Here is a 17986-nt window from a genome sequence, read left to right on the forward strand (position 1 = left end):
TGTTTATTGTTCCCTTCATATTGTCCCCACTCAATTGTAAAGCACTTTATTCTTCAAGTGTACAAGTCATTTCTGTCCAGGAGTATCCATGGGTTGGTTAAGCAGCTACCGGAAACACTTCCTTAGTTTGGTCAGGAATGCTGCAAGTGAAAGTAGTATAATTTATTGCACAGAATAATGCATATTAATGCTACAATATTGCCTCTTGGGATGTTGGCTCTTACCTGTGTGGCTCATTTGTACATGATGCGGTCTAGCAATGTAGGAGATACTCCCAAAAGGTGGCTGTTCCTTGGTGGTCAACACTTCTGAAAAGTCCACACCAAAAGGGAAATGTACAGTGATGAAAACCCACAGATAAAAATATGAAAGCAACAATTAATTGTCGTTCTACATTTTTTTTTATACAATAGTAACTTATGTTCTTAATGATCACCTTTCTCCTCCGAGTTTCCATTTGCCTCTTCTACTTCATCAGCGATAGGTTTACTGACACAGAAGCTGCCATCTTTGTGGTGTGCCGGGGTCACCAGCCAGTTTCTGTATGGCACCTCAATGATGCGTTCACACAGCAGAGGTAGCGCTGAACATCGAATCCCATCCAACAGGTCTATAACCTGTGTTATACTTGGTTATAGGATAAGAGGCAAACAATATTCATTGCATTCTCTGTTCTGTTCATGCAGTACAATGCAATTTGAAACCAAGCACATAAGTCTAGGCTACATGTCAAAGTGTGGTCTTAGTGGTGACCAGTGATTGCTTCTTTAAACATACAATATAAACATTCACAGCTATATCTCAAGCTTATTTTGGTACTCACTTTGCCAAGTAGACACTGCACACAGCCCCAGGGTGAAGATGAGGAAGCACGGTGGGTAAGACCAACTGGGGACTCATCATGTCAAGAGCAATCTACGATAGACATGTCAGTCGGAAAATGTTTTGGAATTAGATGGCAGCCTGACACACCATTCACAATTCACATCTACATGTATACAGCAAAGTGCTGGGGAAAGGTACAGTGCAGCCATTAACAGTGTATGCAATGTGAAATAAGGGGTCAGACTGACCGAATGAAAACCCCGGCCAGCGAGTAGTGAGGATGCCTTGAGGAGGTCAGCGTTGTAGAACTGGACATTATCTGGCCACTCCTCCCCTCGCCGCAGCCTCCATGAATCACGCCAATGGTTGTAGTTGAGCACCGCTCTCTTGTGGTGGTCCTCCCTGATCTCCACACTCAGAACGCTGCCCTTGGAGCCCACTAGGCAAAGCACAGAACATTAGACATTTCAACTATGAATAGTTGCCTGCTGTAAAAATGTGTAGGCTACTTGTGTAACTAATTATTCCTAAGAAGTGTTTTTCTGGGACACTTTTTTTTTGAACAATCTACTATTTTCAGGTTTCTTACTGATCTTCCCCACTTTTTTTTTTTCATCATATTTATATTTTATTTTTCATAACAGTAACTTATATTTGACCAGCTAGTGGCCTTGTGGTTAGAGTGACCACCATGAGACTGGGAGGTTGGGGTTCAATCCCCAGCCGGATCATACCAAATACTCTGAAAAATGGGACCCAGTGCCTCCCTGCTTGGCACTCGGCATCAAGGATTGGAGTATGGAGTCCTTGCGACATACTAGCGTCATGTCCAGGGGGTGTACTTGTACATCATGTCCAGGTACACCACTCGTACATCAAGCTGCCTCACGCTACAGAAACAGGAGATATAGGCTACTGGCACTGCACTATGGGCCTCATGGCTCGGCAGGGCTTACTTTATATATTTGAAAAACTGCCAAAAAGTTATTGCAGAAAAAAGGGGGGGAATAAGGTTGTGGTTCCTGAATCAGTGTCCAATTTGTACTAGAATGGAACCTGGGAGTTTGAGGTCATGCAATCTCATTGGCTCAAGCCACACCAAAAAACACGGTAAACGGTAATTATCTATGACATAATCATGACAAAACAAAACAATTGCAATGCTATACTTCAAGTTAGGCTGTCTCTGCTCAGGCATTATTAAAAAGCCTACCTGCTCTGGAAAGAAAGAGTGACATAGCCCCTGACCCAGATCCTGCCTCCAACACGCAGTCTCCCTCTGTGATATCCATATCCAGCAGCATGGCATTAGCATCCTTGGGGGAGACACAGGACGCTTCATGTCAACAAATCATACAGCAGATTAGAATTATCAACATGATAATTAGACACTATAAAACAATGTTCTAATTGACCTTCTGGAAAAGTGATTCTTGCTAGATGCTATGCTAGAGTCTTCTTGGTCTTCTCTTACCTTTGGGTAAGAGATGGTCGGGGCCCTCTTCATATAGAGCACATAATCCTCCAGACTGGCACGGCGTATGAAGGCGTTAAACCCTTGGGTGGTCTTCAGGAACAGGCCTGAAGGCTGACCTGCCATGTCATTGTGGAAAACACAACCCCAGTTGCTCTGCAGACGCTCCCCAGGCTTAAGTATAAACATGTTCTTGTACTGTGCCCTCCTTTTTGTGTACTCCGCAATCAGCAGCTCCCCAAACATCAGCAAGCGCTCCCCGGGGAGGGTGGCTGGTACAGAACCATCCCCCTGGTCATGGGTGAGAGCATGATCCTGTGTTTCGGAATCACTTGTCTTTACAACTGGGCCAAGTGCACCACAAACACTTGAAACGTCATCTTTAAGCCCGGGATCCTCCTGAATATGAACAGTGGTGGAAAAAGTGCTCACATTAATTACATTATGTACGTATTATTACGCATATATTACGAATTATTTATGGTACATAGCCTACAATCAATACTGCAATGTAGTCAGAAGTAAAAGTCGGGAATTCTACATTTCTGTGAGTAAAATGTACAAAGTATCAAAAGTAGAAAGTACAAAATCATGCATGTGAATGAATGTCCCATTTCACTCTCACATGTTCTCAAATGTATACAAATCTTTGATGTGATGCATTGTGAGCTTGTAGATAGAATTATATAGGGCTGAATTAATGTGGTCAATGTATCAAAATCTACAAAATAACTAAAGTTTTCAAATAATTGTATTAAAAATACAATAGCCTCAGATAGAAAATACATAAATTTTGAAATACTCCAATTAACTATACCTCGACATTTTACTCAAGTACACCTACTGAAGTAAATGTACAAGTAAATGATGAAGGAGAAAGTATTCATATTCAGTTGTGTATAGTCTATACACAACTGAATATGAATACTTTCTCCTTCGACATGTGCATCATGCTGTTGTCATCCAAATTGGGACCTTCACCTCCACATCTCCCTGGCTTTGTTCTCTCAGCTGAGCCACATCGGGGCTCAAAGAATCTGGAGGCAGCAGGCGACTGATCCTCTCCAGTGGAGACAAGGGTCTCCTCCCCCCTGGCAGCAGTCTTCTCCTGGGAGTCCGATGATCAGGGTTCAAGGAGGAGGAGGAAGGGTCAGAGCGGTCTCCTTCGTCCCCTCCGCTGCTCCCATTATTACCCGTCTTCTGGTGACCATCTGAGAATGTTCTCCTCGCGCACCAGATCCGCGTCGGGAGTTGAACCACAGCACGCGTTTCCCTGCGTTGTGGGTGTGCACGGGCAGACGCGCAAGCACCGCGCAACAGTCTGTTTATAAAGAGAACCCCTCCGGAGCACATTTGACAAGACATGATCAGTGCTGATTGTAGGCGATCATGCGGCTTCACGCACTCTTTTTCTTAGTATTCATTGATAACACGCGATTCCAAGATTGATCCCAACGTAAACATAGCAACTGATTGACCGCAATGAATATAACCAGTAATTTACTACACTCACTGACTCCAGTTCAACTTGAAGTCACAATGCTGCCTGCTAGTAGGAGACTGGTGGAAAGCCTGGTGAGGCGAGGTTAGTACGAGACAAGACACACACGTGCCTCCCTGTTTCTCTACGTCACAACTAAGCGACATCTCTAGACAGAGCGACCTTAGAGTATAGAGAGCGACATACCAAAGCCTAGAAGCAAGCAAGCAAGTCACTGTGACTGGCACTGCCTGGCTAGTTAAGTTGTCTAGTAACAACCAATCGTCTCTACTACTACTACAGTAACTGTTATTATAAAATAGCTCAAGGCTCTATTGCTGAATGCTGATTACTTAGGTTAGAACGCGCCGCAGTGGTGTCCAGTTAGAACTTAAACCAGGATGCTTTGACTTATGCCACTAACTTGGAGCGAAAATACAGACCCTCCTGAAGGCTCATACATACTCCAGTTTTTGGTGATAGCTTATCAAACGGTGATAAGAGTTGAGGCCATCATACTCGCGGTGATGTCCTTAGTTGAGTATGTATATGAGCCTTTAGTCCCCTGCCCAAGGGAAACTATCCCTATGGCAATTGTGCTGAATGTGCTCAGTGCAGCAATACTTTTAAGGCTGCTTTTTTCACTCATACCCATACAGGCAAGAAGTTCAAAATTCAGAGTATAAGCACTTGTAGGCTATGTGGTCTATATGATCCGTTCGTTGCCCATGTGGATTGGCCTGGGCAAAACCACTAGACAGCTCAAGCAACGAATTAGTGAACATAAGTGCTCCATTCGGAGAAACGACCGTGATTACCCTATTGCTGTCCATTTCAATGACTCTAAACATGACAATTTCTTCTTTTCGTTTTATGGGTATAGAACAAGTTTGCCTGCCCAACAGATGCGGTAACCATACTGTTACTCAAACAACGTGAAGCATATTGGATCCAAACCCTTCACCCAAAGGGGCTCAATGATGAACTGTTACTAAACGTCATGTTGTGAATTTGCATGTTTTTCATGCAGTCCTCTATAAGTTGAGTGTCTCATCACCCTTAAGGGCCCTATTTGGCTTTACACCCCCCCCCCCCCAAAATGCTATTTACTAAAACGTCAAATATATAAGCACTTTAATTCAGAACTTCTTGCCTTGTTGAGTGAATTTGGTTTGTGTATGTGTGTGTGTGTGTGTGTATATATATATATATATATATATATATATATATATATTAATGTATTTTTCTCATTGTATGTATGTCATGAGAGCAGGACCTAGTGACTTTTGTCTCTTATTGTCGACTTTGTTGATTTCCTAATGTATGTTTACAACCATTTGTCTTTACATCTTTTCTCGTATAATGTTTTTTAGAATGTAACTGAAATGATGTAACCTAATAGTTCTTTGGGGTCCTTGTGCCTTTAAATGATGTCAGCAAATTGAGGATCATCACGCTGTACCTCTTCCTTTAATCAGACTCTGTCTATTGTGATTGGTTGATTCCTTTTCAAATGTTTGTATATAAGTAACTCTGTAAAAATGATGTGTTATGCCTGAGGAAGGTCCAGAGGGACCGAAACGTTGCTTCATTAAATAAGACAATACTCTTGTACCGAGCAAATACACAGTGTGCGGGTGTATTATTATTTTTTAATCTTTTGTTTTTCTGTTCCTGCTGAACAGATCAAAGACAGTGACACAGGCTAAATTATGATGATCGGGGACAGCTGCCACGAGGACTTCCTTCATAAGTAAGTTGGGATAATGAGTAATGTCTCTAGTCTGCAGTTCTGCACTGTTAATGAATTGCCTCCCCTCAGACTTCTTCAACAAAAGCAGAGGGTTATTCCTGATTAACAAAGCACTGCTACTGTTAGAACTCAATGATAAATGCCTGCAACAGCTGGCCTTGAACATTTTGGGGTAAACCTTTTCCAGACCCTCAGGCTTGTGACTAATAGACGTTTCCTGAGTGACAGAAAGCACATTGTATAGGGATGTTATTTTTGAGGGGCGCTAGCCGCCCCTCCTATATACAGGTTTAATGTTTGTTTTTAGTTCAATGTTTGTTTTAAACGCCATTGACAATGAAGGGAAAATGTACAGCTCAAATATGATGATGTTGGGGGGGTCACTGGTTGAGAACCACTGAGTTAGAGCACAGTGATACAGTATACCTTACTGTACAAGCTTCATGTCGTTGTAAACATTAGCTTATGAACATATAGCAAAGTTTGAGGTAACATACCAGTGATATCTGATATGTTTGATAAAGTTGTTGCATCTCAACAGACTGGTGGTGAAATGTCATTTCCAGCAGAGCCACACTTCAAAACCACCAAGTGTTACCTTCTACCACTGGTGAAAAAAAAGCAGAACAGAGCAAAAGTTATGGTCAAGTAAACTAAAGGGCAGCAAGTAGCCTATATGTGTGAATAAAGATGTGCAGCAGGGCTGTCCCTCAGTCTGTTTAGCATGCATGTGATACTGTGGTATCGCGCCTTACTTATGTAAGGATGAGGATGTCTGTTGTTGCTTTGTCTGTTCACAGTGCATTATGCATTATACTGCATGTCATGCTGTTTACAAGTTTGTCCACCAGGGGATGCTCATGTAACACTTCTAGGTTTGCTCATGCTCAGTTTAGCTGTCATGTTAGCACTAGCAGTAGTCTCTCGACAGACTGTTGACTGGCAAAGAGGGCGCTGTTTTTCCTTTATTGTTTGACGATGGGTTCTCAGATTGTGTTAGCAGTGACAGTGGTGACCCTGCTGATGTTAAAACCGCCACTGCCAGGTGAGTCTTACACACACATGCACTGTACATGCCCACGCATGCATAGGCTACTAACATAAACACAAATAGCCCCGTCTATAGTCCAGAAGACTATCTCATTTGGCCAGGGGGACTGAGAACAAAATGCATTTATTATCAGTTAGAATTAACACATGTTTTGCATATATTTTCCAGTGGCCCCGGCCTCCGTGTCAGGAACCCCCCTGAAGATGATGGAGAGGTGACGTGAGTATTATGATTATTTAGGATTCTTCATTGTTCTTTGCTCTGGTGTAACTGTGATGTTTTCACTCTGCATTAATTGTTTTCGTGTTGCTTTGAATGAAAATGTCTTTCATGGCCAAATCCCTCTTGAAAGGGCTTAGTGTGTGTATTAATCCACATTGGCACTCTTGAAGGGTTTTTTTTTTTAAAATTGCCAATAAAGTAATTTATCCATGTTAAAATGTCAGTTTAGTTACCGTAGCAGCTTTTGGTTTAGTAAACACTGTCTCCTGCTGCTGCTGTTGGATGTGTTTGTGTTCATGGTAACCAATGGGAGCTTCTTCTACTACAACACATTGTGGAGAGAACATTCTTCATATTCAGGACTTTTGTCTTTATTTCAAAAGGCACAAAGAAACAAACATTATATCATCAATTCAACTGTTTAAAACTGTATGAATAGTTAAATCACAACCGTCGACTTTACAGTAATGAAGGCACATTCAGTTCCAATGCGCTTTTCAAAACAATGGACCTTTGAAAAGGATACAATACAAACTAAAGTTGCTTAACTGTGATTTAAAAAAAATCTTTAAATCTTAAAAAAATCAAAGAACAAAAACATGGTAATATATCAAATACATAAAAATTGTTATCATGAATCATACGTAAGCAAACAACCTAACAGTGGAATATCTATATAATGAAGCTATGCGTATACACTATAGAGTGCTACTGTATGTCTACATAAAATGCTATCTAAGTTACATAAGTTGAGCCTATGCAAAGGAACAATAACCTCCTATTTACACTATGGCTTACTGCTCATAACAAACACTGTTCTGTAAAAATATATAAACAAAACACATACAGTATCATAAAATGGAGGGATTACACATTAGCTTGAATGATAATGCAAGATTATTCATATTAATACCCTAATCGCATAAAATATGTAAAAGTAACAATTGTATAGCAACCACTGACTAGCCCTTCATCAAGTTGACTATTTTAATTCTCCTACACAACTATTTAAGTGTTGCTGTTGGCTGCTTGGAATATTAATTCTCGGGGCATGGTCCCATAATCTTCTACAGAGGAACCACAGAGAGCATCCTGACTGGATGCGGTCACTGCCTGCATAGGCGGCGGTTGAGCCTGACGTTTGGGACGGCTAATATTTGTAGTATTATACAGCGCCAGCATGGATGACCGACATTAAATGAATTGATTTAACCATGCCCCCATAACAAGCTAAATAACAACGCAACAAGGCTTCCGTTTCAAAATCACATCTTCTGTCTGTCCTCGTTTAGCTTTGGTCTGTGTGGACTGGGGGGAATTATTTCTATTTACAACTGCAAACACCAGGTAAAGTACAGTACTTCTGTCTGTCTGTTCCTGTCAATCTTTTTTTTATTTTATTTTTTTGCCCCTTTTTCTCCCCAATTTCTATTTACAACCACCAACACCAGGTAAAGTACAGTACTTGTTCTTCCGTCTGTCTGTTCCTGTCAATCTTTTTTTCTTTCCCCCCCCTTTTTTTTACCCTTTTCCCCCCCAATTTACTCATTATGCCAATGTATTGCTCCCCACACACATTTCTGTACATTGTCACAAGCTCACCTGGAGCTCCTACCGGGAGGATGTAGAGCCTTCATCTTACTCCTCTCACCCAACACTCCCTGCTGACAGGAAGGAATACTCTGTAGAATTATGTGCAGTGACTATATATATATATATATCACCCTCTCCGCCCGGCTTCTCTACCCCGAACATGGGCCAAATGTGTTCGTGTAGATGCTCGACAAAGCCAGATGCATTGTGGTGGATTCGAACCCCCAATGACTCCGCAATGGTGGGCACACATACTTTACTGTGCCACCCGAGCGTCTCAAGTGTCTATGGGGCCTGGACTCCAGTCTCCTCACTGCGTCCAGCTTCAACAACTACTTGTTGATCTATCTCTTCATACTGGTGGTATTCTGTCTCCTCACTGGGTCCAGCAGCTTCAACAACTACCTGTTGGTCTATCTCTTCATAATCTGAGTCTTCTGCCTCTTCAATGGGGCCAGATCCAACAACTACTTGTTCATCTATCACTTCATACTCGAGGTCAGATTCAGAATCAGAACCAACAACATTATAATACTCGATATCAATGTTCTCATTTCCGACATTATAATGAACCGTCGCAGTGTCCCACACTCCTGCATTATGTCTTCTGGTGGCCTGGAGAAACACAGAAACACCCAACGTTAAGTCACTGAATCATCATCTGCCTGAGAACCCTCCTATCTCTCTATTGTTTGTTTGTATATGAAGACACTTGAACTCTGGTTTAACTGTCATTTACATTCCAGTCTTGTGTTGTGTAAAGATGTATTACCTTCCAGAGACAATAGAGGGCGATGGGTACCAGCATCAACAGCAGCAGCACCACTGTGACTGTAACTTTGATGCTGTCGGTCGGAGGGACTGTAGGAGGGACTGTAGGAGGGACTGTAGGAGGGACTGTGAAAAAAAAAAAACATCACCATATCATGTAAGAACATTATCATTTGATAAACCTTCATGTTTGATTGAATCATGCCTGACGGAGATTCATATTGTGAGTTTAACCCATTTAGACCTGAGGCCGATTCTTAAAAAAGGGCTTCTGAATCTATATCAGTGGTGCTCAACCTTTTTCATGTCAAGGACCCCCAGAATTATCTGTATTTGGCCCAACATATGTTGTTCCAGGGACCCCCCAAACACCCCCCCGCCGCCAGAAGCAAAGATTTGAGTTAAAAACATTCACTCTGAAAGAATATATATTCAAAGAATTGAGCCACATTTTCAAGATTTATCAAAAATAGCAGACCTGCAAGCTCGTAGCGTGTCACTCGGTGACGCGCTACAAGCTTGTAGGTCTGCTATTTTTCAACAGATAAAGTATAACATAACGCTTAAAACACCAAAAGGGGTTCCCGCCCAGAATGGTTTAAAGGTAATTTCATTCAGGTTACCTGTGACGGTGAGAGAGAGGATGTCGCTCTCAGAGGAGACATTGTGAGAAAACACGTTGGTGTGATTTAAAACAACGTCGACGTGATAAGCACAGCTGTAATTCCCTTGGTGGCCGGGGCCTGCTTCGAAGAACAGGAAGTTGGCAGAGTGATTGACAGCTGGCTGGGTGTGGTTGTGTGTGCTGTTGACTCCAGTGAAGGTGAGGTGGAAGGAGCCGTCTGGGTACTGTGGCAGGATGGAGCAGCTGATGCTGAAGTTGGAACCTTCCAACACCTGCTGCCCCTGCTGCTGGCCCTCAGAAACCCCGTTTAGAGACACCTGCTGCCCCTGCTGCTGGCCCTCAGAAACCCCGTTTAGAGTGGGGAAGACGCTGATGTTTGGCTTCAACAGAAGATCTGTAACAAGACACGAGTGATTGAATTATAGTACAGCAGATATTTACATACAGTATAGAGTAGCCAATGAGATGGGACCAAGATTAGAGATCCAACATATTGTAAGGCTTTTGTATGGCTTTTGCTGAAATTAGACGATGCAAAAAAAGTTATTTTAAATTAATTCAGAAAAAGAAACATCCTGTTTCTATGCTGTAGATAGGTAGGTTAAGTAAGTAGGCAAGTAGACAGACGTCACTGTTTGTGTTACCTGAACAGATCACCTCCAATGTGACAGTGGAATTCTGAGACAGTGTCATTCCACACTCCCTCAGTGAAGACTCGGTTCCAACACAGTCAGCTGTGATCCACCACACAGGTTGAACCGTTGAAGCAGGACTCCTTTGTGTTGAAACGTCAGAGCCACAATCCATCTGCCTACACACGACAGAGGATGACTTCAGGTTCCAGTCGGACTGACCATCCACGGGTCTCCAGTCTCCCTGGTGTTGCATCTCCAGTACACCGCTACAGTTACTGCTTCCTCCCATCAGCCTGACGTCATCAGGCTCTGTACAGAGACAAGACCGTTACAAACCATTTAGAGCAGACATGCCTTGTGAGCCGAAAGTGTTCAGTTCTCCCACTCCATGTTAATGGATGGTGGTGTTCTGTTAACAGATGGTGGGGATCTATTCCTAACACTGTCTAACACTAACACATGGTGAACTGTCACTCCCAAGACGGCAAACGGGTGACTTCTTGGAACGGATTTGACCAAACGTCAAACTCAAAACTCAAAGTTTGAGCACGGAATATCTGCAACTTATATATAACGGGTGTCCCTGGCTGTGGCACACCCTCATGCCATGCTCAGCCAATCACAGTGCATAATGGGAATAATGGCACACCTTCCAGCCAATCGGCCAACCACATCGCCAATGTCGGCCATACATGGTTAATTTTGCTGCAATTCCGTCCTCAAAGTTTGGCGGCATAGATGGTAATTTTCCCTCCTCATACTTTGAGGACATTACTAAAATTATTAGATTATACCTGTGCAGGTGAGTCCAACAGTCTTGTCAGGTGAGCAGGTGGTGTTTCTAGTTGAGTCTGAGGTTCTACAGTCCAGGAGAACAGACTCGTTGCCTTCACACTGGAACTCTTTGGTCCACATCGAAGCGTTCACTTCTCCATAGAGCGCACCCTGGGGGACTGAAGGAGCCCCGCAGCCAAGATCCCTACAGACCACCTCTGCGTCCTGCTGGTCAAAGTCATCTTCACACACTGAGACCCACGACTGGTTAGACTTCACCTCCAGTCTGCCTGAACACACACTGGTCCCATTCACCAACCTCACAGACTCTGGAGAGAGAGAGAGGGGGGGGGGGGGTGGTTGTCAACGTACGTGTATCTTATTAATGGCAATTATTGCAACATGTTTCAACACGCACGCACATGCACGCACACACGCACGAGTTGTGGAGGTGAAGTGGAGTCCACATTATTGTAATAGTTGAGGTCACTGTTTATGTGTTTTACCCGAACAGAACACCTCCAGTCTCTCAGTGGAATTGTGAGACTCCTTTGTTCCACACTCCCTCAGTGAAGATTGAGATCCAACACATGGAATCTTCCACACAGGTTCAACGGTTGCATCAGACCTCCTTTGTGTTGAAACAGCAGAGCCACAGTTCAGCTGTCTACACACTACAGATGATGACTTCAGGTTCCAGTCATAAATAGAACCCGCTGGTCTCCACTCTTCCTGGTGTTTCACCTCCAGTATACCAGAACAGTTACTGGTTCCTCCCTCCAACATGACGTCACCAGGCTCTGTACAGTGGCAAAACGAGGCAAAGAATAAAATAAAGTACTATTACTTTCATTGTTAAATAGGAATCCGAATTGCATGTATAGTTGGTATTTTACTGTTTTATCTCAGGCTAGCAATGTCATTTTCATGATTTAAACTAGAAATATGTGCTCCTGAGCACAGGACTCCACCGTCAATCTTAGCCAATCAGGATGACATATGAAATAATGGACAGGTCTCCCTTGATGACATGACCATAGAGGTAATCAGGGCAGCTGATGGCCATTTGGGTGCCCTAAGCATAATATATTTGTGGTGCCTTGAGCTTTGTGGTGCGGTGCTGGATTACTTCTTCAATTCGACCAATTCCACAATTCAATTGGACTACGGTGGCAGCAGGAAGTACAAGGTAATAGCCTAAATAGCTCCAGTTTTACCACCTTGGTGATTCACAACCATATGCTTATATTGGATGTGATTTCTCATCCCATCAGAATCAAAGTAATCACAGACATGACAGTGTCTGCAGCTAGAGTACATTTCACTCACTGCACAGGGAAGTGAATGATGCCAGGCTGCAGGTGACCACAAACCAGTCACATTATGTGAAATGTTCTTTTCTAGTTCTGATTATTATTACCTGAGCAGGTGAGTCCAACAGTCTTGTCAGGTGAGCAGGTGGTGTTTCTAGTTGAGTCTGAGGTTCTACAGTCCAGGAGAGCAGACTCGTTGCCTTCACACTGGAACTCTTTGGTCCACATCGAAGCGTTCACTTCTCCATAGAGCGCCCCCTGTAGGACTGAAGGAGCCCCACAGCCAAGATCCCTACAGACCACCTCTGCATCCTGCTGGTCAAAGTCATCTTCACACACTGAGACCCACGACTGGTTAGACTTCACCTCCACTCTGCCTGAACACACACTGGTCCCATTCACCAACCTCACAGACTCTGGAGAGAGAGAGAGAGAGAGAGGGAGTGGGAGGGGGAGAGAGATCTTTTTTAATCATAGAACATTACACTTTTTCAGGACTGCTCCGCTCATCCGACAGACAGACAGACAGACAGACACGACAGACAGGGTCACCTGAACAGGTGTTACCTGAACAGATCACCTCCAGTCTGTGGGCTGAAGTATAAGACGCATTTGTTCCACAGTCCTTCAGTGAAGACTCAGAGCCAACACAGGGAGATGTTATCCACCATACAGGTTGATTTGTAGAACCAACCAGTCTTAGTGATGAAACAGCAGAACCACAGGTTAGCTGTCTACACACTACAGATGATGACTGCAGGGTCCAGTCAGAATCATCCACTGGTCTCCACTCATCATGCTCATAATGGAGTTTCATCTCCAGTTTTCCAGCACAGTTACTGGTTCCTTCCACCAATCTGACATCTGTACAGAGACGAAAGTAAGCAGTAAAAACAAAAGCAAAATAAAAGAAATGCATTACTTTCATTTTAAGTAGAGTTTTAAGACTCTACACAGTCTATCCTGCAGGGGACACGCAGTGGCTCAGGGGTAGAGTAGCCGGTAGAGTAGCCGGTTCGATCCCGGGCTCCCCCAGAGTTAGTGTAGGTTCTAAGTAGGTTAGACACTAACTCTGCCATCGGTGTGTGAATGTGTGTGTGAATGGGTGAATGTAATGCACAATCTATGTAAAGCACTCTGGATGAAAGCACTATGTACAGTAAATGCACCATTTACCATTTAAAGCAAATCACACGCATGTTGAAAAGAATGCTAATTAAAGTTTGAAATGATAGGCTGCTGTCATAGCACATTGTGATGTAGGAGGAGGAGGCAGAGGAGATGGGTCAGTTGGGTGTGTCCACATAACTCATCAATTTTAACACATACTGTACAGCAGCGCTACTCAACCCGCGGGCCCCATGCGGCCCCTGCTTCATGTCTATACGGCCCATCGTGGTCATTACAATGAAATGATAGTTTTTGTACTTTCAGTGTGGGGAAAGCATTTGCAATCGTGATGAGATTCAGCTGATATAGGAAAGTGACCTGGTATGACTGTTCTAGTCTATTTTGCGTTGTTTTTTTCATTAACCCATTTTGGGTAGGAACCCCTTTTGGTGTTTTAAGCATTATGTTATACTTTGTCTTTAGCTATTGAAAAATAGCAGACCTACAAGCTCATAGTGCGGCACTCAGTACCGCGCTATTAACTTGTAGGTCTGCTATTTTTGAAAAATCGTGAAAATGTGGCGCAAATTTGGAATATATTCTTTCAGAGCGAACATTTTTAACTCTAACTTTGCTTCTGGGGGGTCCCTTGAACAACATATTTTCAGATGGGGGTCGGTGGTCAATTACATATCATTTTTGGGGTCCTTGACATGAAATATTGAGCACCACTGATACAGAAACATGAGGTTTTTCAGAAATACCCAATTATTTTAATTTCGACGTCAGTCCTAAATGGGTTAACACAATCAGTGCCGGAAGTCCTTCAAAATAGGAGCTCTGGGGTGCCGGAAAGACATGGCCGCTTTTACTCGGAAACCCATGACCCGGAAACAATCCACTAAAAAAAGTTTACTTTACATAGCTAGCTTACATTGCGATCGTTTTAGTTTATACGATATATGTGACCAGATTTGACTGAGAGACTGCCATCGCGCAAATTACAGCTTTTCACCAGAGGAGAAAAACTTGTATTTTATTTTATTTTCAAAATGAGTTAATAGCACAGGCAGACTCTTCACATACTAGAGCATGTCTGAAATAAGTGTCAGAGCTGAAATCGACATGTAAATATGAAATAAATGCTTAAACATGTAGCTAGGTGTAATGTTAGAGACTACAGAAGTGAATCTTTCAAGCCTGTTTTCTCAACTCGCTGTTTTCTGCAAGACATTACTCTATAAGCCATATCTCCAAAACTGGTGGGTCAAACTGAACAACCAATATGTCAATTTGAAGCTATGATTCCCTGCTTTCATATGACATGAAAAAACGAAAATTCAAAAAAATCCAATGGCAGTCCCTCAGTCAAATTTAGTCACATATGATCCAAAAAGCGTTCATATTTTGCGGGAGAGACGGATGAGGAGCAGAAATGAAGCGCCAGTATATCGATCCGTTCAACACCACGGAGAGCTAACAATTGCCTAGAGTGTAGCATACGGTAGCCGAAAGGCGAACTGACAAATAAAAAAAGGAAAAAATTCAGAATATTCTTATCTCGCCCCGTATCATTGAGGATGCGCTAGGACGTCCTCAGACGTCCTATGTACGGGTCGATTGGGACCCCTAGGACGTGTGGCGACATCCTATGTACGGAAACGGTTAATGTATAAGTATTATTTTTGTTTGAGTATATTGGCTTTACTGTATCATTGCACTGCGGTTACAATTTGTTCTAGATTCCTAGTGTTCATTTAAAATTAGATATTCCTCTAAATCTGGGTATAGTAAAAAAGAATCAGGCCACAGCTCTCCTGGTCCCTCTGCACGTCCCTGATTACCTGAGCAGGTGAGTCCAACAGTCTTGTCAGCTGAGCAGGTGTTTCTAGTTGAGTCTGAACTTCTACAGTCCAGGAGAACAGACTCGTTGCCTTCACACTGGAACTCTTTGGTCCACATCGAAGCGTTCACTTCCCCATAGAGCGCCCCCTGGAGGACTGAAGGAGGCCCACAGTCAAGCTCCCTACAGACCACCTCTGCATCCTGCTGGTCAAAGTCATCTTCACACACTGAGACCCATGACTGGTTAGACTTCACCTCCACTCTGCCTGAACACACACTGGTCCCATTCACCAACCTCACAGACTCTGGAGAGAGAGAGAGAGAGAGAGAGCGATAGAGATAGAGATAGAGTGGGTGTGGGTGTGTGTGTGGCGGGGGGGGAGGGTGTTCAACATTTTCATTCATTAAAGGTAACAGACAACAGACGAGAACATGAGGATACACACACAGTCACACACACACACACACACACACACACACACACATGCTCGCTAGCATTGACGATATTTACACACAAGATCAATTAAATAGCAGACTGTACAGATTACTGTTATTGTTGAAGTATTGTTTGTGTTACCTGAACAGATCACCTCCAGACTGTAAGGGTTATGAGTTAAAGAGGATATGGTAGACTTCATTGCGCCACACTCCCTCAGTGAAGACTCAGTACCATCACAGGAAGATATAATCTCCAATACATCAGTATAATCAGCAGAAATCAGCAGAACTGCTGTCGACAGAGCAGAGCCTTGTGTCGACAGAGCAGAGCCACAGTCTATCTGCCGACACACTACAGATGCTGCCTTCAGGTTCCAGACAGACTGAGACTGACCACGCCCTCGTCTCCATACTCCCTGGTGTTTGATCTCCAGTCTACCAGTACAGTTACTGCTTCCTCCCACCAACCTAACATGATCAGGCCCTGTACAGAGACAAGTGAGAATACCGTAAGTACAGTCAAACAAAGTACTATTACTTTCCTTATAAAATAACAATCCTAACAAAGAGTGTAGATTGTTATGTCAGGCTATCGAAACCACATCCTTGTGTTTGTTTTCTGTTTTTTTAACTGATTCTGTTCTATTTTCACCATCATTTCTCATGTTGTTTAATTTTGTCTTTTGAGGGGCGCTATCCCCTCCCACGTCCAGAGTCTGTGTCCACAGTCGTTGTGTCATAGTGTCTGAGCAAATAGACAATGTGTCGAATTTTACGTCATGCTGATGGGCCCCTCACTTCATTCACATGGGTGTGATTTTTCAAATAAGATTTTGGTTTGTAAAGCATGTAACCTTTGTCCTTATTAGTATTTTTGAGGGACACTAGCCCCTCCTATGTCCAGCTTTCAGTGTTTGTGTAAACACCAACATTGAAGACAAAAGTGTGTAAACACAAACATTGAGGACGCAAATTGTGATTGGCCGGAATGTGATGATGTATGATGATAAGAGCGCCCCTCACTTACACACGGGTGTGATTTTTATTATTACCTGAGCAGGTGAGTCCAACAGTCTTGTCAGGTGAGCAGGTGGTGTTTCTAGTTGAGTCTGACCTTCTACAGTCCAGGAGAACAGACTCGTTGCCTTGACACAGGAACTCTTTGGTCCACATTGAAGCGTTCACTTCTCCATAGAGCGCCCCCTGGAGGACTGAAGGAGGCCCACAGTCAAGCTCCCTACAGACCACCTCTGCATCCTGCTGGTCAAAGTCATCTTCACACACTGAGACCCACGACTGGTTAGACTTCACCTCCACTCTGCCTGAACACACACCGGTCCCATTCACCAACCTCACAGACTCTGGAGAGAGAGAGAGAGAGAGAGAGAGAGAGAGAGAATTTTAATCAAGAACATTAATGAGTGGGGATCTTAGTTGATTTGAATAAAACGAAGGCGTGAACGAAGTATGCCATTGTTACAGGAGGCTATTGATCTGTTATCAAGCTAGGCAAAGCAGTAGCCATGCAGTGGGAAATCAGCTTTCGATGGGCACAGTCTAAGATGAAATAAAGATTACTTTTGTGAGGCAGGTTGTCGCAAACCCCCAGTGAATGGGCTCCAATTTTGACAACCCGCGCCCTGCCAGTCAATAATCAGATCCATAGACCCGTCCAGTCACCAGTGATTATATCAAAATACAAACCAGACCTGCCCGTTGTTCGCCCTGTTACCCATGATTACATGCAGTAAATAGCCTACAGCCAGTCACTCAATTTAAAACTGTGTTAAAATGCTTTTAACACAAGACTGACGCGTGTCGTTGTTTGCATTGTCAGATGATTTTAATTTGAAGGTTAAACAGGATGTTAAATGTGTTTTTGTGAGTTAAGTCAACTGACCGGCGTGCTGTGTTAAGTTACGTGCTAGTGCTATGAGGATGATATCCCAAAGAGCCTTCCCGCTCATAAAACATGTGTTGGACTCGGGCCGTAAATGAAAGCCCTTTATAAGTTTGCAGCATGTGTGTGTGTGTGTTGTGGCGTTCACTGTGAGGCAGTGTCTGGCCAGCAGCTACG

At 43.3% G+C, this 17986-nt stretch overlaps 2 protein-coding genes and 1 long non-coding RNA gene across 3 annotated transcripts; all 3 read right to left on the reverse strand.

The window, feature by feature from the left end:
- Positions 1 to 3: 3 nt before the first annotated feature.
- trmt61b (tRNA methyltransferase 61B) lies at positions 4 to 3925 on the reverse strand. The gene is made up of 8 exons (XM_079527313.1): positions 3281 to 3925; positions 2300 to 2698; positions 2039 to 2141; positions 1074 to 1264; positions 824 to 915; positions 437 to 627; positions 225 to 308; positions 4 to 140 (listed from the first exon to the last, which is right to left on the reverse strand). The coding sequence occupies exons 1-8, from the start codon at positions 3662 to 3664 to the stop codon at positions 106 to 108; spliced, it is 1479 nt and encodes a 492-aa protein (XP_079383439.1). The 5' UTR covers positions 3665 to 3925; the 3' UTR covers positions 4 to 105.
- A 4758-nt stretch (positions 3926 to 8683) lies between these two features.
- On the reverse strand, positions 8684 to 11103 carry LOC306941899 (uncharacterized protein; the record flags this gene model as incomplete). Its single annotated transcript, XM_079527539.1, has 5 exons — positions 8684 to 9013; positions 9171 to 9295; positions 9793 to 10188; positions 10439 to 10738; positions 11079 to 11103. The coding sequence occupies 5 exons, from the start codon at positions 11101 to 11103 to the stop codon at positions 8684 to 8686; spliced, it is 1176 nt and encodes a 391-aa protein (XP_079383665.1).
- A 612-nt stretch (positions 11104 to 11715) lies between these two features.
- Positions 11716 to 13281, reverse strand: LOC306942350. Its single transcript, XR_013792276.1, has 3 exons — positions 13084 to 13281; positions 12624 to 12932; positions 11716 to 12003 (listed from the first exon to the last, which is right to left on the reverse strand). It is a non-coding gene; the product is annotated as an uncharacterized lncRNA (long non-coding RNA).
- Positions 13282 to 17986: the final 4705 nt, after the last annotated feature.

Source organism: Electrona antarctica (genome assembly GCF_951216825.1).
Source record: "Electrona antarctica genome assembly, chromosome: 18".
NCBI classification, from domain to species: domain Eukaryota; kingdom Metazoa; phylum Chordata; class Actinopteri; order Myctophiformes; family Myctophidae; genus Electrona; species Electrona antarctica.